The sequence below is a fragment of the Eptesicus fuscus genome, chromosome 20 (genome assembly GCF_027574615.1).
Source record: "Eptesicus fuscus isolate TK198812 chromosome 20, DD_ASM_mEF_20220401, whole genome shotgun sequence".
Lineage (NCBI taxonomy): Eukaryota > Metazoa > Chordata > Mammalia > Chiroptera > Vespertilionidae > Eptesicus > Eptesicus fuscus.
Window position 1 is genome coordinate 10,670,563 of NC_072492.1, and position 24,415 is coordinate 10,694,977.

A 24,415-nucleotide genomic window follows, 5' to 3' on the forward strand; every position below is an offset into this window, starting at 1 on the left:
GGGCTGAGGGATGCGCCCCCCCCCCCCCCGTGCACAAATTTCGTGCATTGGGCCTCTAGTAAAAACATATAAATAAATAAATAAATAAATAAATAAATAAATACATTTAAGAACTAACTACCATGTGCCAGGTACTGTGGTAGGTGCTGTGAACATTGTCCCAGGCACCCAGTCTTTGCCCTCTTGCAGGTTAAAAATTCAGAGTGAGAGAAATAAGTCAACAAGGTAGGAAAGCAGTGAAGGAGAGGGAGGTCAGGGGGGAGGTATGGGTTTTTTAGCTTTGGGGGATACCAGTTTTAGGGTTCTGGCCTGGAAATGCTGTTTAAAATGCCCATTAGACATCCAAGTTGCTTATTGGCCGTTTGTATATCTAATTTGTAGTCTATTAATATTCTTTCCCCACTCCATCCATTCTTTTTTTTGTTTGTTTTTGTACAGGAGAAGCAGGGGCCTTTATTAGGGTCTGGCAGACGTGGTAGAGGTGATATCCCAGTCCTGGGCCTAGGAATAGGTAGAACAAAGGTCCCGCAGAGCAGGAACCCAGCCCTCCCTGCTCCACCAGCAGCCCCGCCCCCCTCCCAGGTTCCTTCCTCCAGCCTCCCCCTGTGCCTGGGAACACAGAGTGTGGGGCGCGGCTACAGTGTTTGGACAGGTTCCAGCCTTGGACTGACGAGAGGGCACAGTCCTCTCGTGACCACGTGCAAGTCCCAGCTTGGAGGGCAGAGCCCTCCCGCACAGTTATAGCCAACAGCTATAGTTGTAAGCTTGAACCTGTGGTCCGAACACGTGGCCCCACGTGCCTGAGTGATGTGGGCTTGATAGAGTTCAAGTGCATGTAATTGAGTAGGATCGAAACCCACGAGAATGTTGTAAACATCTTGATCTCGCCCTTACTTTGCCTCCTGGAAATCTGTCTATAAATTAAAGACTCGGCTTGTGGGGTGCGGCACTGTCTCTCAGGAAGCAGCGTCCCACCGAGACCCAGCTTTCATTCTCTTGTCTGTCTTTTCTACGCCTTTCAGCCGCCCCCACTCAGGTTCAACCTTGGCTGTGCCGGCCGCACACCAGAGGACCCTCCAGGGCCACAGCTTGGAGTGGAGTGCAGGATCCAGGCTTCTGCCGCCGCATAGTGGGCGATCTAGGGAGCTCAGTGGATCCTCCCCACCACGATAAAGTGGGGACGCCCTTTCTTTGTCCCCCAGAACCAAACAAACTCTTGTTCTTTGTGACTGGGGAGAGGAAGGGGGGCTTGGGCCTCTAATGGACCGAGGAAGAGGCCAGAAGTGAAACCCCCAGGAGTTCTGAGGCTCCAACTTTGCATGCGCAGTGTCTCCACTTGGCCAGGGTGACTGACAGGCCAGTGGGGATCTGCTCCAAAGGCATGTGTGGGTTTCAGAGGGAGGGTTTCCCCGATGCCAAGTTCATCTCTGTGTACCCAGGGCAGCCCCCGGGTGGCCAGGGAGCACTGCCAGGGGCCAGTAGGAGTAGCCACCCTTGGGGCCAAAGGGCCGGGCAGGGCCAGCCAGCTCTGGGAGGTAGTCAGGGCTCTCGTCCACGTGGGACAAAGGGACTGTGTCTTCCTCACTGACCGGCCTGTCAAACTCGGCCTTGAACGCTGGACGCCGATGGTGCGGGAAGGCCGGAGAGAAGAGGGCCTCAGGCTCGCACACAAACTTGTACCCATAATGCTCGCCAGCCACCTCCTCAGGCTCAGTTGGTTTAACTCCATCCCCAGCCCATCCAGGCAGTGACGTGGGCGTTTGTTGGGTCATCTAGCAGGGCCACCAGAAACCGCCACTGCTGCAAGGCACCCTGCACTGGCAGGGCGGTCTCTCAGAATGCTCCAACCCATCCCTGCTGGAAGTCTCCTTCAGACTTCCCAGGGTGACGCAGCATCATCTGGGAATGGTCGCCCAGGTTTCTCCTAGCCATAGAGCCCTCCCCGCACAATTATAGCCATGGTCCGGTCACCTGGAGAGGGTCCGGGCAAACCCTCTGTGTGCCGGTACACTGACACATACCCAGGGACATCTGAGGCATAGACGAAGTCCGTCTGCTCTTGTTTGATCGCCACACCCGCCCCTGGGTACCTGTGCCCACTGACCCACCCCCCCGCCCGGCGCCTGACCAGTTATTCGTACAGGGCAGTGGTTGGCAAACTGCGGCTCACGAGCCACATGTGGCTTGCGAGCCGTGGTTTGCCACTCTGTTGACTAATGAGTTTGCCGACCAGTGGTACAGGGGGTCAAGGTATTCCTGCTTGAAGCTCTGCTGGGGGTAGGGTGGGCAGGGCTCCTCCTGCTCATGTTGGCCGGGTTCCCGGCCCCTCCCTGGGAGGATGTGAAGGAGAGGCAAATATCCAGGGGCCGCAGGGAGACAGAGCTATGCTCCCAGAGGTACCATGGCCAGGGTGGGGCAGGGAGACAGTTGGTGGGATACAGCATCTGGGACGGGGCTACCCTTCCTTACAACAAATGCCAAGTTCTCTGGAAGAATCATTTACAGAGACTGGAGGTGCCTTTGAGGGTGGGAGCTGGGCAGCACATTGCGGGCTGGGCGGAGCTGGGCTGCAGAACACAGACAGGAGTGAGGCAGGGCCTGAGAAGAAGGCGGCCGTGGTAGTTCCTGGCCCGTCCCCTGTGGTCCCAGGGCGTGAGGAAGAGGCTCCTCTTGCAGGAGGATGGAAGTCAGAGGACAAACAACCTAGGGGCGGCCCGGGAGGCCCAGACAGCCGTGGGGCGCGCAGGGGCTGTGGTACCCAGAGAGGGACAGGGGTGCTGCCTCTGCTGGGAGAAGGAAAGATAGCGCAGTTGCTTTCAGAGGGGTCTAGTACCAAAGAAGGCCGCGGGTAAGCTGAACCCCAATTCCCCGGGGGACCACACCCAGGACGGATCCAAGCGGCGGGCGCGAGGACCTGAAGCTTTTCCAGTTTGGAGGTCCTCTTTATGAAAAGGAAAACAGCCCTAGCTGGTTTGGCTCAGTGGATAGAGTGTCGGCCCCCTGACTGAAGGGTCTGAGGTTCAATCTGGTCAAGGGCACTTGCAGGGGGCGTGTGCGGGAGGCAACCAATTGATGTGGCTCTCGCACATCGATGTTTCTTTCTGTCTCTCCCCTTCCTTCCACTTTTTCTAAGAATCAGTGGGAAAAATATCCTCGGGGTGAGAATTAACAACAACAACAAAAAACAAAAAGAAGAAGAAGAAGAGAAGGAGGAGGAGGAGGAGGAGGAGGAGGAGGAGGAGGAGGAGGAGGAGGAGGAGGTGGAGGAGGGGGAGAAGGAGGAGGAGGAGAAAAGAAAGGATGTGGCTCAGTGGTTGAGTGTTGGCCTATGAACCAGGAGGTCTTGGTTCGATTCCCTTGTGGGCTCCATCCCCAGTTGGGGGTGTGCAGGAGGCAGCCAATCAATGATTCTCTTTATTGATGTTTCTATCTCTCTCTCCCTCTCCCTTCCTCTCTGAAATCAATAAAAATATATTTGGAAAAAGAAAAAGAAAACAAAATTGGCTAGGGGGGCTTGGAAGTGGTTTGTGTAAGTGAGGGGCCGTGAAGTTTCATCTTTATTCGCTTTGTAGTGAGCCCACCTCTGCACATGCCCGTGTGGGCAGGGACTGCCCACCCTCCCAGCCGCAGCCAACATCAGCAAGCAGCCCCGTGAGACCAGGGCAACCTCTCCAGCAGGTGACCAGTTAAGCTCCTTCTGTATTTCTCACTTGAAGAGTGAGGGACAGGGTTCCCAAGATCGAATTTTGCCCCCATGTCCCTCCTCTCCAGGTCATGGAGCAGAGTTGGGGGAGGTGGGAAGGAGCAGACATGCACTCCTCCCACCCCAGGTTCCCGAAAGGCGAGGTTGGGAACAGGCATTTAGAGCAGATAGAAGGTTGGAGTTTTCAACTGGACTAAAGTTTTGAAGGCACTGACTGGAGAGATGTAAAATGTGTTCATGTTCATATCCCACCAAGTCAAAACTCTTTTAAAATCTGATTACACAGGTGTTGTTTTGGAGTTTAAATTGCGGGATTTCAGGAAAGAATCAAGGCGCATGAAGCGGAACTGCCTGTAACATGAACTTCTCCAGAGCACCCTTGAGAAGCACCTGAGGCCCAGAGTGTGAGCTACTGGGTTTGCTTCCTGATCCCAAGATCTGCTGGACACACAGTCTCCAAGTCCTTTCACGGCTGGAGCCGTTTTCATGTGTGCAAAATGGTGTGTGAAGAAAGAGGATTAGGGGTGTGCAAGGGGGTGCGGGGGTGTGAGGGGATGTGCGTTTCAAACGGCAGGATCCAAGTTCCCTGGGAGCAGAATAGATAAATGCTTGGACAGCATGCCCTTCTCGGGGTCCAGGGCCAAAGACACAGGCTCAGGGGTGGATGGTGAGGTGGGATGTCTCTGGTGGAGAGGACAAGTGGCTTTAGTTTGGATGGGTGAGTCTCTATCCAAGAGAAGCAAGCCCCACCCTGCAGGAACCTAGGTTTTCCAGACATCACAGGTATCATCCCCAATTTCTCTACTCCCGTCCCCACTCAGGGAGCAGGGAGAGCCATCTGCCCCACCCTAATCTCCCTGCCAAAGTCTAATCACTCATTAAGTGTCGACAGCAGGCGCTGTGCTGAGGTTAGAGACCATTCACGCTCTCATTTGCATCTCCTCCTTTCAGGCAGGACCCAAAAATATTCCTCCACCTTCTAAATGCTGAGTCAGCACAAGACTCCTGACAAGGCAAAAAGGCTGTGTGCCTTTTCTCACCCCAGGTCCTAACCTTGTGCTGGGTTAGGTTCCCCTAAATGGACAGTCACACCACAGAGAGGGGCCGGCTGGCTCAGAGACTGTTCTCTCAGCTGCTCTCTCCATCATTCTGCACTCTCCTCCTCCCTCCTAGCCCAGCGTTTTTCTCTTTTCTTTCATGTTAAACCAGTCTAACCCCCACTGCATTCCATAATTTTTTTGAGGTCCGTCTGTCAGGACAATTTTGACTACAAAGAACAACAAACAACAACACAAAAACCAATTCAATCTGGCTTAAGCAAAGAAAACAACTTGCGAGCCCGTGGTACCCACACAGCCCAGAGTGGGTGGTCTGCCCATCTGTCAGTTCTGCTTCTTAACTTTGTGGTGGCAAGACCACTCAGCGTCCCATCCTCTCAGCAACCCCAGAGAAAAGAGACAACTTTTTCGCTTGGCTTCCAGTAGCATCTCAGCGCTGTGCTTCTTTTCCCTGGTCCAGGTCACCTGCCTGTCCTTCAAGCAATCCCTGCAGCCAAAGGGATGGGGTGGAGGGGAGGTCTCGGGTCAGTTCCACCAGTTCCACCAGTTCCACAGGGACTGAGAATGAGGCAGGGATGTTTGCCCACCATTCAGCAGGATGGATGCTGGCAAGGCAGAACAACCAATGTCCATTATGAGTCATTATGTCTCAAGAGTCCTGAGATGAGAAGTGGCAGGCCAGAGGCAGGGACAGCTGGGCTCAAAAGGAAATGGATAACCAATGGGCTGGTCACACATTACTGGCATTGGGATGGTCTGTCCTGCTCTCATGTCTCAGTAGCAGGCTATTGAGGGGTCAGAGGTGGAATGTGGGTTGTTGGTGAGGTCCTACCCAGAGACCCATGGACCACAACTTCCCCACTTGGGGGCTCTGTTCCTTCAGTCTTGCTTCCATGGGTCATGGGTCACGTGCCATGGCCACAGACAAGCTCTGTCCTTCTCTTCCTTCCTCTCTCTTGCCTGTGACCAAGGGATGAGGCCACACAACCTATTTCCAGAGCCTCAGACACCCTGGTCTTTTCTCTAAGCCTAAAAGGCCCGAGGCTTCCTACTTGGTCCCCTCAGAGCAGACCTCCTGAGCAGAGGAGTTTCTGGGGTGGGTGTTGTTGACTCACCTCCCCCCTGCCTAGGCCGTATCTGGGGTTCACCTCTATCTGAAGCCCTCCCTAACAATGCCAGGTTTGAACATTCTGGGGATGGGGTGTTCAGACCATCCAGGCCAAAGGACCACGCAACATGAAATGGGAGAAAGCACACCTTTATTTCAACCCCAACCCCCACCCCCAAAACCCAACACCACTGCACTTGGCCTGGTGCCCACAGTGCACAGTCCAGAGGATCCAGTGAACAAAGCCCCACATTGCAGCATCACAGATCCCCTAAAGGGGGTGCCTGTGTCTACTGCAGGTGGGGATGGGGAGCAGGGCCTAGGCCCCAAGGAGCAGCAGCTACGGGAGGTCCCTGCTTTGGCCATCACTGGTCCTGGTTACAGAGCCATTGCAAAGGGGAGACAGTCCCAAGTGTGGGCTCCTGGCACAGACCAGCTGGCAGAGGTAGTGTAAGCACATCTGAAGGTGGGGAGTGCCTACTGACCAAGCCAGGTGCTCTCTGGGCTAAGAGTTGCCCAGGTTCTAGGAACAACAGGAGGGAGTAGGTAGGTGGAGAGGACTTGAGTCAGAGGGTAGCAGAGCTCTAGGATATTGACTGGGTCCAGGAAAAGTGGTTCCACAGAAATGGGGAGCTGCGGAGAAAGGCAGAGATAAACTGCCAGGCAGAAGGGGGACCTGGGGACAGAGAAAGAGGAGCCTAGAGGCAGACAGACAGGGAGACTGGGAGAGGGAGAGACGGACAGAGGAAGAGAGGTTGAGGGGCAGAGAGGAGACAGGCTTAATTTCCCCCCTTCTCTGCTTCCACTAGCTCTGTGAGCTCTGGGGTGGGTGGTCCCCAAGTTGTCCTATCTGAAGGCAGGACTCTCCTCTACCAGGCTCCTCCCCCGTCACATCTGCTCATTTGAGATGGAGGCCTGGTAATAAGGCTGGGTTGAGGGTGGGAAGGGACCTGCTCAGCCCTGCCTGCACCACTTCTACCTCAACCTAGGCTTGGACCCCAGCTCCTCCTCCTCCTCCTCCTGACCCCCCCTCCTCCTCTAGGGAAAGCCCTGCCCCAGCCAACCCACACTAATCCCCCTGCACCAACCCCAGGTCAACTCTTCCCTGAGGCTTCACTGAGTCACAGGCCATTAGCTACCCAGGCCCCTCACAGTGGGGAGAGAGGAAGGAGAGGGTGAGGTGGGATGGGAAGGGAGGGAGAGGCAGGGAGTGAGAGCAAAATCCACACTGTCCGGCTCAGCACCAGCAGTGCAGAATCTGCCCTAAACCCTGGGACCTAAGTGCAGAGAAAATCTGAAGAGAGATGTTTTAAAATGTACATAATTTAAAAAATATTTTGTGCGCACATCAGGGTTTTTACAAAATCTTTAATTCATCATCTCCAAACTCTGTTTAAAAAGTGTGTTTTTTAATGCACTAAATTACTCACTATAGCAGCACCACCTTGAGTGACCAGAACCCACAAGTGCTGGATTTTAGATTTTTCTACCTTTAGGAAGGAGGGTACGACCACTAAGCTTGTGGATTTCAAGGGTTTTACAGATCAGGCAAAGCAACTTCCAGGAGCACTTGGGATCCTAACACTGGTTACTCCAGGAGTCCTGAGATCAAAGCCCACAGGCGCCAGCCAAGCACATAGAGATGCTCAGACAGTCTCGGTGTCTTGGAGTCCACAGGGAGTGTGGGGGCCGTGAGAACTGAAGAGTAAAGCCCCAGATTGAGGGACAGTTGCTCTTTAGCTCCAGCAGAAAGTCAGCAGTTGCCCCTCTACAGGGCTTTTAATTTCAGAGAAGAGAGAAATTTGGTATATATATTTTTAAATGTGGTATCTCTTTTTTAAAAATACATTTTTATTGATTTCAGAGAGGAAGAGAGAGGGAGACATAGAAACATCAATGATGAGCCCTAACTGGTTTGGCTCAGTGGACAGAGCATCAGCCTGCGGACTGGAAGGTCCCAGGTTCAATTCCGGTCACCCAGTGGGGAGTGTGCAGGAGGCAGCTGATTGATGTCTCTCTCTCATCGATGTTTCTAACTTTCTATCCCTCTCCCTTCCTCTCTATAAAAACTCAATAAAATATATATTTTTTAAAAATGGAAAAAAAGAAACATCAATGATGAAAGAAAATCATTGATCAGCTGCCTCCTGCACACTCCCTACTGGAGCCCACAAGAGCCTGCAACCCAGGCGCACAAGCCCTTGACCAGAATTGAACCCGGGACTCTTCAGTCCACAGGCCAATGCTCTATCCACTGAGCCAAACTGGCTAGCAGTGGCTCTCAACCTTTCTAATGCCGCGACCCTTTAATACAGTTCCTCATGTTGTGGTGACCCCCAACCATAAAATTATTTTCGTTGGGGTTCTCAACCTGTTGAGAACCACTGCTGTAGAGCCTAAGACCATCGGAAAAACACAGATATTTACATTACGATTCATTAACAGTAGCAAAATTACAGTTATGAAGTAGCAACGAAAATAATTTTATGGTTGGGGGTCACCACAACATGAGGAACTGTATTAAAGGGTCGCGGCATTAGAAAGGTTGAGAACCACTGGGCTAGGGTTAAATGTGGTATCTCTTAATTTAAAAATGTTAACTCAAACAAAATAAAAAACCATCCCATAGGCTAATCAGAACAAGTCGCAGGCTAGTTTCTAGCCTGGTTTTTTAAGGAAATCTTAGAGATTCTGAAATATTAGGGATCCCAGGATCATTTAGTTCCATGGGCCTGAGATTCTGCATTTCTAACAAATTCCAAGGTGATGTCACTGCTGCTGGAACACCAACCACACTTTGCACAGTGAAGACTTAGTTCATCCTCCCACCTGGGAATTCCCTCTGGCTATGACCTTGGTCAATGATGTCTCCAGTTCTACTTGCATACTTCCAGGGACTGGATGCTCACTACTTAGAGTGGCAGCCTGGGTGCCGGCAGCACCTGCTAAATTCTCTCCTGGTCTGCAGCAATGGAGACGGACACCCAGTCAAACACGCCGAGGCCCATGCTCTGGAACATCAGAGTTCCACAAGAGACTCTCCAGCCAGGGACTCACCAGGATGGGGTTGGCTGCCCAGTTAAACCGAGAACACTAGTATCCCTTGGGTGCTCTGGTTAGTAAAGGTTTGGTGCAGTTGGTTTGCTTTCCTTTCTCCAACGCCTTGAAGCAAGCTTTTCTCTGCACTTGGGCAAGTTCCCTGGTCATGCCCACAAGTGAAGGAGCCAGTTCCTGACAGGTGGGGGATGGAGTAGGGACTGACGCTTGAGGCTAAACAGAAGCCCTCACACCCTCAGCCTGTGTGACATCCTCTACTCTGGTGGGACAGGAGGTCTCCGCCTTCTCTGGGGTTGGGGCATCCAATCCCAGAACCTCCTTCCTGGTGCCTTAAGAAGCCCTGGAAAGTGGAGAGGTCTCTCCCCCCCACCCCCATCTCAACATCCTGCTGGTCTCAGGGTCACTGGGGCTGGAGGTCACATGCCCAGTGCCCTATATCCCAAGGCCAACCGTTCTAGAACCCAGCTGTCAGAGCCAGGGGGTGTGGAAACCACCTAGGCCACTCGCATTTCACCCTGGAGAGGGACCAAGCCCAGAGAGGGCACCAGACTTTCCAAAGGTCACACAGCTGGTTGGCAGCCAGATCTTCTAAAGGCCCAGAGTCCTTTGACGAAAAGCTGCACAGAAGCCACCGGTAGGCAGTAGGCAGATTTTGGTCACCTATAGCAGCAATTGTCAGGAAGAGGACCTTCTGGGGGCAACCTGAGGGGAAGAGGAGTGTGTCAGAGGAAACGGTGGAAAGGAATCATGAGGGTTCACCCAGGAAGGGGCGGGTCATGGATCAGAGCTTCTTGAAGGCGGGTGGAGGCCTTTTGCAGTCATCTGTCCTCTGGTGAATGGTGCCCCCCTAGAGTTCTGTCTCTTGAGCAGGGCACAGCCTGCGGGGGTGGGGGGTGGGGGCTGGTTAATGCAGTGGGGGTCAGAGGAGAGGTCACAGAAGGTCATGGTTACAGGGATTCCCAAGTCGGAATTCCTGGACCACTCCAGACCTACCCTACGAGAATCTGTGGCTGGTGCTCCCCTCCCAGGGGAGAGCTCTGGGTTTAGGAGCCAGCCCGGGCTCACTAAGTCCGAGAGAAACCAGGACAACTGGCTTGGATGGGAAGTTGCAGGCAGGGCTGGTCCTTAAGCTGGGAAAGAGGCGCCAGTCCCCGGAAGCATCTCCAGGAGGGAGCCCAGGGGCAGCACCTGTCCCAGCCCGGCGTCACTTTCCCGGGAACAGGCCCGGCCTCGCCCTCTCCAGCTTCTGGCGCCTCTCGGCGGGTATCTCATGCAGGTTGATGCCGTGGTTGCTGGCCCTGCAGGGAGAGGGCGGCCTCAGGGGTCGGGAATGGGAGTTGGGGGAGGGGGGGCGGGCAGGGCCCAGGTCTTGCTAGTTGGCGGCTGGGCGGGGTCAGGCCTGGGCCCGGGGCAAGGAGAAAGGCCGCGCCCTTCGCTCGTAGCTCGCCCGCCCGCGGAGGACGGCTCCTCACCCCGGATGCAGGTCTGGCGGTTTGGGGATAGGCTTGTTGAAGCCGCGTCTGCCCACCAGCCAGTACGTTTCCTCCGCGCCCTTGCCCTGGGAAGACACGGGGAGGGGAGGGCTCAGGCGGGCTGGGGCGAGGGCGGGTGGATCCCGAGGTCTACGTGGACCGGGGAGACCGGGGTCGGGCGCGGCCAGCGAGGTCTCCCGCCCGGGCGCAGCGGGGGGCGGGCGGCCTCACCTTCAGCTCCGTGCGGCCGCGCACCTCCGTCTGGAAGCCCTGGTCCAGAGCGCGCAGGATCCGCACGGTGCTCACGTTCACGTGGATGCGGTAAGCTGGGCGACAGAGGACGCGATGACCGAGGCTCCACTCCCACGTCCTCCCGCTGGCCGGTTCCTCGTGGGCCCCGCCCCGCCGCCCCGCCGCCCTCGGCCCCGCCCCCCGCATCGCACTCACGCAGCCCCGTGGACTCCATGCGCGAGGCGGTGTTGACCGTGTCGCCGAACAGGCAGTACCGCGGCATGGTGAGGCCCACCACGCCCGCCACGCACGGGCCTGCGGAGACGCGGGGTTGGTGGGGAGGAGGGGCCTGGGCTGGAGCTGGCGGCTGGCGGCACCTAGGGCCTAGGGGAGCTCAGCACCCCATCATCTCCACCGGCTCCCCCAAAGAAATACTCTCCAGCGTACCCTAACTACAGCATGCAGAGGGCAAGCGCCCGCCCCCTCCGGTCTGGGAGGTCCAGAGCCGGCCCGAGAGAGGAGCGCCCAGCGCGGGGGGCGGGGGGGGGGGGGACTACCTACCCGAGTGCAGGCCGATGCGGATGCGCACGGGCACCTCGGGCATGTGGCGCATGTGGAAGGAGCCCACGGCGCTGAGGATGTCCAGCGCCATGTTGGCGATCTCTGCCGCGTGCCGCTGCCCGTTCCGCTGGGGCAGCCCGGAGGCCACCATGTAGGCGTCCCCAATTGTCTCCACCTGAGGGGGAGACGCAGGGTTTCAGTACTGAGCACCCCGCTCCCCCAAGTGAGCGTCCCTTGTCAGGAGGCCTAAACTGGGTTTAAGCGCAGAGACACCGGGGATCCTTGGAGCTGGGGACTGAGCTGGGGCCTGGCAGGGAGATGAGGAAAGGAGGTCTGGGAAAGAGGCCTGGGCTGGCGGCCTGGGGGCTGAGCGGGAAGGGCCCGGCTGGGAGCCGGTGATCCTGCGGAAGGGCCTGTCCCCTGCTCACTCCACCTTGTAGACATCATGGGAGCCGATGATGGCATCGAAGAGCGTGTAGAGGTCGTTGAGCAGGTCCACTACCTCGATGGGCTCACTCATGGCGGAGATGGTGGTGAAGCCCACGATGTCGCTAAAGTACAGTGTCACCTCCTCAAAATACTCGGGCTCCACAGGTGTCCCCATCTTCAGAGCTTCAGCCACTGACCTAGGGATGGCAGGCGGCGAGGTTACCTGGAGGCGCCCCAGTCTGGCTGGCTTCCCGCTGCCCTCCCCACTCTTTCCCCACTGGCACCCACGGAGGCAGCATCTGCGTGAGGAGCCGGTCCGTCTTCTGCTTTTCCAGCTCCAGCTCCTCCGTGCGCTCCCGGATCAGGTCCTCCAGGTTGCTGGAGTACTGCTCCAGCATCCGCAGCATGGAGTCGATGATGTTGGTCTTGCGGCCCTTGTTGATGCTCTTGAACTAGTGGGAGGAGGCAGCTGGTGGGGCTGCTGAGGACCTCGGCTGCCATGGCCCTCTCATGGGGCCCTGTTATGCCTGAGTCTCTCTCTCACCCATTCATTCATCTTCAACTCATCAAGCCCCTCCCACACCCCAGGGTGCTGGGCACTGTGTTTTCACACATTGTTAGTAGGCACACAGGAAATGGGGGTCCCCTGAGGTCAGCTGTTCTCAGCTAGTAATTGGCAGAGCACTGAAACCAATCCATCCTCAGCGCCCAGGGCTCCTTCCACAGCGCCAATTCCCAGGCCCAGGGTCTTTCTGCCACATTTGGCCAAGAACATACTTAGTTCTCAATAAATATTGAGCGGAATCAAATATTTCTCCCACCCACAGCTCCATCTCGGGCTCCAAAGGCCTCTACAGCCCCCACTCTAACTCTGCCCCCACCAAAGGCCCTGTCCTCAGGCTGCCCCTTAGGAAGAGCCTGGACGGTCAGAGGTCCTGCCAGCCTGCCTTCCTGCAGCTCCCCCGGTTGCCGACAGGTGGCCAGCCCAGCCCTTGCCCAATCCCAGCCCCTAACCAGGTTGAAGGTGCGGTCCATGCAGGGCCGATGGTCCGGTTGCTCTGCCCAGCACTGTGTCATCAGCTGGATGCACTCCATGGGTGCCTGGTCCATGGAAACCAAGGGCCGACACAGCGGAGGGGGGTTCTGCACCCTCTGCACCACCTCTGGAGGCATGAGGGGACCATGAGAGGGGGTGCACCAGAACAGAAGCCTGACGGTTGAAGCTCAAGATGGGGGGGCCTGGAAGGGGGTCCTTTAAATCAGAGCTTTGGTAAGTGGGGAAGGGGGTTGCTGGGAGCGACAAGGGAACCCTGAACCCTGAGGGGCGGGGGGTAGTAAGGTGACAGAGACGACCATTTATCACACATAAGAAGTGAGGGCTAGGATGATCAAGTAGCTTGCTGAGTCCTATAGATGATATATAATATGGATTTGAACCATGTTCAACTGCTGTCTTCCCATCTTCCCCTCACCCTACTGCCTCCGTAGGCCCCTAAGAACCAGAGAGGAGCCTGTTCCATCCGTTGGGGGAGCAGTTTGGAGCCCAGGATCAGGACGGAGGAAACCACTGAAGTCTGGCGCCTAAGAACCGCCCCTGCCTGTCCTGAGGCTTGGCTCTCTCCTGCGCTGCCCCTTCAGACCCCAGCTTGAAGGGAGGCCTACATAATTAAGTCTCAGCACTGGGCTTTCGGAAAAGAGCGAGGCTGGGTCTGGCCAGGCTCTGCCTAATAGCAGGAGGCCCTTCTAGCTCAAACCCCACTCGAGGGGCGGCCGTACCCGCGGGTGTCAGCGCCAGCATGGCGTAGGGGGCGCTGCGGCACACCACCTCCTGCATGATGATGCCCACGCTGAAGACGTCGCCGGCCAGCGTCCCCCTGCGCTCCAGGCCTGGGTCCCGGAGCAGCTCCGGGGCTGTCCACAGCTGGTCTGGGGTCGGGGAAGAAGGCGTGGGCGCGCGGAGGGCCTTGGGGGAACTGGGGACAGACAACCCCACCCACCCACTCACCAACCCCTCCCCTCCCCGCCTGAGGCTGGCCCTGCGGCCTGCAGCTTTGCCCAGGGGAGACCACCCGCAGCGGGTCTCAGAAAAAGCCCCGCCCTCACCAAGAGGCCCCGCCCCCTGGACAAGCCTGGCCCAGAGAAGACTCCGCCCCTGGGCACAAGCCCCGCCCTCGGGCTAAGTCCCACGTGGAACAGGCCGGGCCGCAAGGACAGGAGGTCCGCTCCTCAGGGACAAGGCTGTGCCCTGATGATGCCCCGCCTCTGGGACTTCACCGTCCACCCTCCTCATCTCAGAGGTCACAAGGCCTTCTCCGTAGCAGGGGTCGCGTCCAGTAGATGTGAGATGGAGAGAATGCAAGGCGGAGGGAGAGAAGGGCCTTGAAATTATGAGCCAGGGAGTCCTACCCTCCGCGCTGGGAGGCTCTGCTAACACCCTCTGCGCTTCCAGTAGTCTCCCGTGGCCGTGGTCGGTGACTTTAAGCACAAACCTCCCGTCCACCACGCAGTTCCGGGATTTAAGTCGCCCATGGGCCACGCCTCGGTGGTGCAGGTACCTCATTCCCTGGAGGGGGTGGGGTAAGAGGCAGCTTCAGCCCCGGCTCCCCTGACCCCTCTTCCCCGCACCCTGGCCTCCCCACTCCCCACACACCTTGATGAGGTCCAGTAGCAAGGAGGACTTGAACATCCAGTCCAGCTTTATGTCTCTCTGGGCGAGGAGGTCGTGCAGGGAGCCCCGGGCACAGTGCTCCGAGACCACGGCCAGCATGCCCTCCCCGGGGGCCGCGGCGCTGTCCGCTCCCCCCGCCAGGAAGAGCCCCAGGTAGAGGGCCACGTTCTCGTGCCGCAGCTCCCGGAGCTGAAAGGGGGAAGTTAACAGGCCTTTGCCCTGGGAGCAAGGTGGGGACGAGTTACTCAGGGCTGGTTTTGAAGATGGGATAATAGTGGTGAATGGAAGGTCTATAGGGCACGTAGGAGGGCTTTCTTCTGCAGACAACTTCTCTCTCTGAAAAAGACATCTTCAAAGGCTACCGTTCAGAGACCGAGTATGGGTTTAGTTTAAAGTTATGAATGAAAAGACACCTTTGCACTGGGCATCAGGATCTAGGCAGGTTCTGATTTATTAACCATCAGACTTGGAACTGTCCATGTCTCAAGGAAAAACACCTCATGAAGGAGAAGCCACTGGCACCACCACCTCCCCTTCTGACGTAACAGCCTTTGAGGGAAGAACCAGGGAGAAGCTGCACTGCTTTCAAAAAACACCAGAAATAGCCCTAGATGATTTGGCTCAGTGGATACAGCGTCAGTCTGTGGACTGAAGGGTCCCGGGTTCGATTCCAGCCAAGAACATATGCCCAGGTTGTGGGCTTGGTCCCCAGTGGGGGGCGTGCCGGGGGCAGTCCATCAGTGATTCTCTCTCATCATTGATGTTTCTATCTCAGATCCCTCTCCCTTCCTTGAGGTCTTTAAAAACAAACAAAAACCCCACCAGGAACGGCTTGTACTGGTGAGTCACTATGTACTGGTGAGTCACCCTCCTTCCCAAGTTCAGGAAGTAGGGGCTGAGTAGTCAAGCTGTGGTCCCAAACAGAGGCCCTCACCACTGGGCATGCTGGGAAATGGGGGCTAGCAGGTGGCTGATTCCTTTTCTAGCTTTCCTTTGGTTCAATGAAGGGCTCCTTTTTGTCTTCAATGCCTGCCTGCTGTATGAAGTGGTGATTTAGTCCGTTGACCCATACAAGTAGTCCACTTAAGTCATTCTGCAGCTATGACCAAGAGCTTCTGTGGAGGCATCAAGGAAGGAGGCCAGGCCAAGGCTGCATGGTATTAGGGGTAACGGGGGCATTAAGGTTGGAAGGACCAGAATAAGCCATTTTATAGCCTCTTTGTCAACTTTTCACTTCACTCAGTATGCATCAAGCAGGCCATTCTGCATGAATGACCTGACAGAACTGGAAACCCATTTTTTTTATTTTCTATCATTCACTCAACAAATATTCATTGGGTCTCTCTAATATTCCAGACACTATGCTGGGTGCTGAAAATATAATGGAGGGGGCTTGGGGAAGCCCTCACACAGCTTTCAGGCTAGTGAGGGAGGCAGATAAGAAATAATCGGGCACAAAGATGAACATAAAATTACACATATGAGCAGCACATCAAAGGAAATAACTGGTGTTATGAGAGAGCATAATGGGAAACCTGCTTTAAAGAGAAGGGGACACTTCACTGAGACCTCTTGATCTTTCCACTTGGGGCCTGCCTCTGTACCCAGCTGCAAAGAGAAGGCAAGAAAGGAGAAATGATGGCCACCCTGTCCCCCATCATGGGCCCAATCTTACCTTGGAGAAGGCTGTCTTGGTTGCTGGGCGGATAACTATGTGCTGATCCCCTGGGAATTTCTTCAGCCACACCCAGTCTCCCTGGAGCAGAAATATGAGTAGTGAACTCAGTTTCTTTTTTTAAAATATATTTTTATTGACTTTTTACAGAGAGGAGGGGAGAGGGATGTTTCCTGCCCCAGGAAACATCGATCAGCTGCCTCCTGCATGCCCCCTATTGGGGATCGAGCCTGCAACCAAAGTACATGCCCTTGACCAGAACTGAACACGGGACCTTTCAGTCCACAGCCTGACGCTCTATCCACTGAGCCAAACCGGTCAGGGCATGAACTCAGTTTCTTAAAAACCCATGATGCAAAGAGCCCTAGAGCCCCCATTTCCACTGCCCCAGAACATTTTCCATGTGACAGAGTGCCAGGAGCCAGGAGTTTGGGTTTGATGTCTACCAATCCACTTGACAGCTAGCTGGGTGAGGGCCCACCCCTGGGTAAGAGATGCAGAAGGCCTGAAAGACTGTCTTCACCACCCAGATGTGCTCACCAACAGTCCTATTGAGCAAGCCATTGCCAACACAAATGTCACTGAAGTCATAGCCTTCATCACCATCTGTTGCCATGAGAGAGCACTGTGGTGGGAGTCAGGAGTCTGGGTAGATCAGGCTTTACTATAGACTAATGGTGAAGTTTAGGCAGCTCCCCTCAAGGCTCTGGGCCCCATTGTCCCCAGCTGAATGGCAGGGCTGGTTCATGGGCCTGCAATATATGCAGTCACACAGGGGCCCACGCTCAGTAGGCCTGAGCTGGTTCAACGATCTGCTGTTGTCATCTTGACTGAACAAGGGGCCCTTCATTTTTATTTTGCCCTAGACCTTGTAGCTGGCCTTGCCTGTTGATAAGGGGTTTGGACAAGAAGAGAATTTGGAGGGGTTTGATACAGACCCCTAAAAAGCATTTTGAAAGAAAAGTGAAAACATTCTTAATTGTCACAAAAACTGAGGGCAGCCAAGCAAGTGTGGCTCAGTGACCTATGAACCAGTAGGTCATGGTTTGATTTCTTCCAGTTAGGGCACATGTCCGGGTTGTGGGCTCGATCCCCAGTTAGGGGCATGCAGGAGGCAGCTGATGAATGAGTCTATCATCACTGATGTTTCTATCCCTCACTCCCTTTCCCTTCCTCTCTGAAATCAATAAGAATATATATATATATATATATAGAGGCCCAGTGCATGAAAATTCATGCACTGGAGGTGGGGGTCCCTCAGCCCGGCCTGCCCCCTCTCAGAGTCTGAGAGCCCTCAGGGGCAGAAGGCAACCCAGCGATCAGGGGAAGGCGACGCCCCATCACACCTCTGCTGCTGCCAGTGCTGGCAGCGCAAGCCTCGGCCGGCCCTGGTTACCTGAGCCTCAGCTAGGAGGCTGAGGGGACTGGGGGACTCCGGAGGCAGGGGCGTGGAGTGGCTGGACCCGCCAGGCGGGCCCGGCCTTGCTTCATGCCTACCACCCTGGCGGGGCTGAGGGTACTGAGCGCCGCCATCTTGTGGCTGTGGGTGCCATCTTTGAGGGCGTGACAGTCAATTAGCATACTCCCTCCTTATTGGCTGTGGCCGCCACCATCTTTGGGACAGCATGAGGGTCAATTAGCATATTCCCTCTTTATTAGATAGGATATTTTAAGTTAAAAAAACAACAACACTGAGGGCTATGTTTAGTAAAAAGGGCCAGAGACAGGAGACACTCAGCATTCTTCAAGGCACAGGGTAGTCCAATACAGTGAAGAATAACCTGCCCAAAATGACAATAGTGCTGCTCTGAGATATGGTGTGATGATTTCTACATGACTTACTAGCAGTCTCTGTATTCTCTCCGTGACCTGACACTCTGGAGCTCTAAATATCCCCTCCCCTTCTGATTGGCTGAGCTCTCTCTCAGCTCTCCCTGAATTTGTTCTCATTATCTCACACTCATCCACCACATCAGATTTGCTGACCCCATAGTTAATGTCCTTATGGCCCTTTGTGACTTTTTCCCCTCGAAAGCTTGCTCTTCCTGAGTCTGGTTGGAATTGGGTGGAAGTGCTGGGTGGGGCCAAAACGTGAGTCTGGTTTGAGTCATGGGTAGCCGTGTCTGGAAACTCCCCATCCTGAACAATCCATGTCCTGGAATTGTCCTTTCTGTGACTGGGAAGCCATATCCCAGCTGCCCCTCTGCCCCTACCTTTCCTGGGAGGTCTGTGCCCTTCAGTAACCTGAAGGCTTATCACTGAGGGGGGAGGACCAGGGGCTCCCAACGAAGTGGGGGATGTTCTCAGTGGCCACACCAGTCCACTCCCCACCAGGCAGGCTCCTAGCCCCTGGGTCACTGAGGTTGGCCTTTGAGGACGCCTCACCTGGATAACAGCTAAGTGAAAATCCTGGGCAGGAAGGATTTCCGGATGCTTCCCTTTTAGAAATGTATGACCTCTCCCTAGATCATCTTTGGGGGTCCTATCTCCATTTCCTGAGGAAATTACATGACTCTAGGAACAGACAGAGCTCAGCCTCACTGGGGGTCAGGCTCACCTCATAGAGGCCGATGTTGGGGCTATCCGCAGGCTGGCTGGGGACGCTGCGAATGTCTGACACACTGCGGGCGACCAGACTCGACCGACTACTACCCTGGGCCACCTGGAAGGTAGAGGTCAATTCAAGAGGTCAAAATATACTCCGAGTCCCGGATATATTGAGTTCTCAGGCAGAGTTCTGGGGGTTAAAGAGGGGAGAGGAAGAAATAGTAATTAGGGAAAGTGATCATGACAGTACTTCCCAGGTGCACAGCAGTTGACAGTTTATAAAACATTCATTTCCTGTTGGAGCTTCACACTGCCCCAGGAAGCAGCCAGGACAGGGCCTGTTACCCTCAGTGCACACATGAGGCCTGGGACAGGGCTAGAGCAGACACCAGACCTCCTTTCCAGTTGGGGCTTGGGGTGGGGGCTGGGGACCAGATATTTAAGGAGTCATCGTTGGATCCTGGCTCCCTGCTTCTCCCACCTTTTGAGAGCTTCCCCCTTGTGGGTGGAGGAAGGTGATGTCATCCAGAGTCAAGATGATCTTGTTGGGGCCTGAGATCATTTGGATGTGAAGTAGCCGGTGCCTGGTAGGGGAAGGAGGTCATCTCCGCAAAGGGGGCCAAAGTGCATGAGAGGCGGCCAGAAGGGGATCATGTTGCTCAGGGGAGGGCAGCCATCCCCAAACCAGACCTCCCTTGGGACTATGACAGCCTTCTAGGACCCCTCCCCCGTGTCCCTTTCAAAAACACTCTCCCGTCTATCTTGAGTGGACCCAGCCGCTGTCTTGCTGTACAGGTGCATTTCTGGCATGAAGAGAGCCAAGCTCATCTCCTACTTACCTCACTTCCTTACTCACCTCACATAATGGGCCAGGAAGGCCCCTGCCAGCCCCATCCCAACCACCAGGAGGAAGCCGATAAAGACCAGGCCCGGATCCACTCCTGGAGGGGCAGTGAGAGGGACACTGAGGACCATGGCGGAGGGGAGGAAGCGTGCAGTCATACCATATCCTGGAGGCTCCTGGACACGGGGATGGGAGCCAAGCAAGGGAACTAGCAAAAGGTCATGAGTTCTGCTAAGGGGGAGCATCTGGGGATGCCAGAAAGAGGGCTTTAGGGGCTCAGCAAGAGAGGGGTCCTGCACAAGTCTCGGGTCCGAAGAGGACCTGAAAGGGCCTCACAGGGGAGTTACAGGAAGAGTTCACTGTCTGTCCCCACTTTGTGGGAGGTCCCTGGTGACTGTCCTAGTGGAGGCTGATGTTTGCCCTCACCTCCGTTGCAGATGATGTCTGGGTCGAACCAGCAAGAGGGATCGGGCCCAGGCCCCTGGCCCCCTCCAGGGAAATGCACTGGGGTCCCAGCAGAGCGGAAGGAGCCCCGGGTGGGGTCCAGCATGTATGTGGCGAACAGCTGGTCCCCCGCCTCATCTGTGTCCAGCAGCACAAGCGGGGGCTCCTCGGCTCCTCCCAGGGCCCCGCAGAAACCCGGGACCTGGGCATCCTGGACGTGGTGGGCCACAGCTGCTCCGGACACCCAGCTGTCACCTACCGCCGCCCGAGCTCGCGCCACGCCCCCCGCCAACAAGAAGACCGCATCGTAGATGGTGCCGAAGAGTGGGGATACCTGGGGAAGGAGAAGAAGGGGCTCAGGGTGTGGGGTCACGGCCCATAAACAGACTGCCCTTCTCCTTACCTTTTCCCGGGGCCCTTCAAGCCCTTGACTGTTCTCACTTCCTAGCTAGTGGTTCCCCATATCCCTATTGTCTCTCTCCCTCTCCCGTTGGCTATCCCATCTCCTTTCCTCACGGACCTTCCTTCTTCTCAGGATTCTTACACTCTTCTCACCTTTGGTTAATTCTAACTCTCCTTTACCTACAGATCTTCTCTTCCTTTTCCTGTTGGTTGCCCTGAATATATTTTTAATTGATTTCAGAGAAAGGAAGGAAGAGGGAGAGATAGGAACATCAACGATGAGAATCCTTGATCGGCTGCCTCCTGCGCGCCCCCTACTGGGGATCAAGCCGGCCACCTGGACGCGGGCCCTGACCCGCAATGGAAACATGACCTCCTGCTTCATGGTCGATGCTCAACCATTGAGCCATGCCAGCCGGGCCTGAATATATTTTTAACGTCATTACCTACCATTAACCAGAAGCCTTCTAATTTCTATTTTCAGTCTTTTCGTTCCCCAAGACCTTACGGAGCCTCTATGTTCCCATTCCCACTTCTCACAGTGCCAGGCAGTATGTAAAGACAAAGGCTATATCGGTAGACAAGACAGAGTCCCTGTCTCGGGGAATCTCATCTAGTTGGGGAGACAGATAAGGATGTTAAGGCCGGGCAATGAGTGAGATAGCTGTGGAGACAGGAAGGAGGGCCCCAACCCAGGCGGAGGCTTCCGGAAGGAGTGGCCCTCCCTCGGGAAATGAGCCAGAATTATCTAGGGGACAGCTGGTGCCGGAGAGCAGGAACAGTACAGCCAGCAGCACAGAGGCGAAAGAGAAGGACGCATCTAGGGAAACCAAACTAGCTGGTCTGATTGAAGTTCAAGGAAGAGGGAAGAGAGAGGAACCCCAGACCGGTCAGCTGTGGGACGAGACCTGCGTTTATCCTGCAAGAGAAGCCCCTCGGAGGCTTTGAACAGAGGGTGACAGTCACATTTCTGAAGTTCAAGCTGATGGTTGGGTGGAGAAAGGCCTGGGACAGGTAAGTGCTGAAACAGAGACGATTTGGAAGATTTTGTTTTGAGGTTTGGACCAGAGATGGTGTGGCCCGAACCAGGACAGTGACAGTGAGAATGGAGAGAGTGGATGGATTTAGAAGTAAACATGACAGGACTTGATGCCTTGCTTACTGAGAACTACGGAGGGTTTTTTCCCCACCACTTTCTCCACTCTCTCTCTTTCACTCCATCCCACCTCTGTTCCCATTCCTTCCCGCCACTGGCTACCCCAAATTTGGGTGGGGAATATTTCAACCCCCCCCCCTTCACTTCTAGCACTCTCTCATAGGGCCCTTTAGTTGTTAGTTTTCTGCCCACTGACATCTAAATTCCCTTCTATCTTAGTGGTTTATGGCCCCCCTTTTATGCATCGGGTGGGACTAGATGGTCTGAACTGGGATTCTGGGTTCTCAGGGAATCCTGGGTATTAGCTGGTTTCAGGAATAAGCTGTGGATCTAAATGATTATGGACCTTTCTGCTTCTCACAAGAGGTCATGGCTCTCAAAAAGTTAAAACCACCAGACGAAGCCCCCCAGAGGGAGCACCTCTGAAATGGGCATGGGGTTGGATCTGCACCCTCTCTCCTTCCTGCCCTCTTAAGAGCACCAGCTGTTTATTATGGTGTCCGCCGTGGTGGTGCTGGAGGCGGGTTCACTTGAAGTAGACTGCAAAGATGCTGCAGCGTTTAGGGTTCACTCCTCGGAGCTGGGCCTGAAAGGTCTCATTTCAGTCTCTCCGGAAACAATCTCAATCCACTACGATGCCCCAAGCAAGCGGGACCAGAGCGTCCACACTACCCAGGAGTCTCCGGAGCAGGTAGAGCTGCTAGTTATTCTCTCCCCATTGTGGTCCTCCTCTCTCCCACTGACTCCATCCTCCTCTCATGCCATTACTGTATCCACTTCTCCACTCCTTGCCCCCAGACTCCTTGCCCCAATTTGGCCATCCTCTGCTTTCTTCCCCAGCTCTCCGCCCCTCTTCTCTCCTCCCTGGTCCCTCTACCTGCTGCAGATTAAGGTCAGGGGGCAGCTCCTGCTGCTCCTGGGCCCTGCGCAGGCTGTCCAGCACGCTGCCTCCAGGGGGACAGCGGCGCGTGAGGGTGAGCACCGCATCATGGGCCCTGCGAAGCTGTGAGCTGTTCGCCAGCGCGGACAAGGCCTCCGGGCCTGGGGACAAGGCGTAGTGGAGCGTGTCGAAGGGCAGGAAGACCAGGGAGCCGTCGGCCAGGCCCAGCTCCTCTGCAGCCTCCAGGAGGCAGCGTTGCTCCTCGCCACCCAGCAGCACCGAGTGCATCACCATGATCACCGCTGTGGACACAGACACTCTGCTCCCTGGTCCGCCCGCCCGGGCCAGCGGACCGCTCAACCTCCGCCCCTGCGGGGAGCCTACCTCTGACTCTGGGCCCCTCCTGGACCCTCCTCAGGGCCTCCCGGGCTCCAGACAGATTCGAGGGCTCCATGGCGGTCACCAGGGCAACTGGCAGACCCCGGGCCCTGAGCGCTGTGGCTAGTGAGCGTCCCGCCTCCACCCACAGGTCCTGGGGGGCGGTGACCAGGGCCACGCGTGCCCAGCGGAACGCGCGGAGGAGGGCATACAGGGCATCCGCCGCGGGCGTCACGGCGGGGGCCGTCGTGCCCGCTGCCCGCGTCCCGGGGCAGCCCCAGGGCACCAGCGCGACGCCCGCCTCTTGGGCCAGCAGCTCGGCCGGCCGGCAGGCTGCAGGGTTCACGGGACCCACGAGACCCGAGACGCGGGCCAGCGCGGAGGCCACGGCCCCCAGCGAGCCCGGCGTCCGGCACGGCTCCTGCAGCAGCGCCACCTCGAAGCGGGGGCCGCCCTCCCGGGCTGCGTCCTGGTTGAGGCGGGCGGCGGCCAGGCGGGCGGCCAGGGCCGGGCGCGCGCGGGCGAAGATGGGGTCGCAGACCCAGGGGCCCAGCACCCCCACTGTGAACACGGCGGAGAGGGCAGGCGGCAGGAGCAGCAGCAGCAGCAGCAGCTGGAGCCACGGCCGGGGCCGGCGCTGCACCCGCGGGGGGTGGGGAGGGGACGGAGCCCGCCGCGCCGGGGCGCAGAGGCGGGGGTCCGGACGGCCACCCGCGAGGCCGGCGCCGGCGGTCATCGCCCGCTTCTGGAGCATAAACAGAGCGGGGAGTGCCGTGAGACACCCCAGCCCCAGCTCTCCTAGGCTCTCCCCGCAACCCCCCGTTTCTCAAAGCCCAGTTAACCCAGTATCTCCACTTCCCCTCCTCAGGCTTGGATGACAAGATGCGGTCAAGGGCATGGTCTGGAAGCCCACCGCACCTCCCAACCCTTCGGCTTCCCGTTCCCTTTTTGTCTGCCCCTCTCCCCTGGTCAGAGCCCCCGGGGAAGGGGGCGGGGGTCAGAAGGGACAGGCCAACGCCCTCCCTAAATGCGTCAGGGGGAGAAGGAACCCCAGTCCACGCCGAGGGGCCTTTGCCACTCACCGTAAAGTAGGGGCGCGGGCCCAGGGCGGAGGTGAGGGGTCACGCGCCCTCCCACAGGTCCCCTCTTCCAGCCGGGCCCGGGGGTGGGGGTGGGGGGGGGGAACAGCTAGCCCGAGCCCTTAATCTACCTAAGCGGCTTAGCGTCCCTTAATCAGGCGGGCAGGGGCTGGAGGAGGTTGGGACTTGGGGGGATGGTTATCTGTCCTGGCTTCCAGATTCTTTCCCCCCAAACCTCCCAACGCCCCGACCACAACCCCAGCATAAAAGAAGCTACAGGTCCCCCTTTCAGGCTGCGGCCACTCTACCCTGCTCAGCCCCAAAGGTGACAAGACTGTGCCCACGGACACCTGTGGGCTCTCCCTCCATCTTCTGTTTCCCCGCTTTGCCAGTTAAAGCCCAAGCCCCATCTCTTGGCTGGCGAAGTCCGTACCCCAGAGACCAAACCCAAACCCGCCCGCCTGCCCGCCTTCTCCTGCTGCCCACGCAGGCACCTCTGACACCCACCTCTCCAAGCCGGAAACCATTGGCTTGGCCGCGGGAAGGCAGAGCCCCCGGGGGCAGGGGAGGAACTCGGCCTTGAGCAGATCTAGGTGCAGATTCCTCCTTCCTGACTTTGTGACGTCGGGAAAATGGCTTCATCTCTTGGAGGTTTGTGTGAAAGTCACCTGTGACAATGAATATAATTTCCTAGATGACAAAAATAAATCGATTTTAAAGAAG

The 24,415-nt window shown here is 56.5% G+C and overlaps 1 protein-coding gene and 1 pseudogene across 1 annotated transcript; both read right to left on the reverse strand.

Moving 5' to 3' along the window:
- Window positions 1–1,421: 1,421 nt before the first annotated feature.
- LOC114227052 (ETS translocation variant 4-like) lies at window positions 1,422–9,871 on the reverse strand (annotated as a pseudogene).
- On the reverse strand, window positions 8,217–23,349 carry GUCY2D (guanylate cyclase 2D, retinal). The gene is made up of 19 exons (XM_008153487.3): window positions 22,620–23,349; window positions 22,233–22,537; window positions 19,780–20,131; window positions 19,366–19,450; window positions 18,991–19,093; window positions 18,520–18,624; window positions 15,963–16,043; window positions 14,270–14,476; window positions 14,026–14,182; window positions 13,396–13,545; window positions 12,634–12,782; window positions 11,908–12,071; window positions 11,624–11,816; window positions 11,191–11,365; window positions 10,846–10,944; window positions 10,630–10,724; window positions 10,399–10,484; window positions 10,115–10,224; window positions 8,217–9,628 (listed from the first exon to the last, which is right to left on the reverse strand). The coding sequence occupies exons 1-18, from the start codon at window positions 23,347–23,349 to the stop codon at window positions 10,131–10,133; spliced, it is 3,330 nt and encodes a 1,109-aa protein (XP_008151709.3). The 3' UTR covers window positions 8,217–9,628; window positions 10,115–10,130.
- Window positions 23,350–24,415: the final 1,066 nt, after the last annotated feature.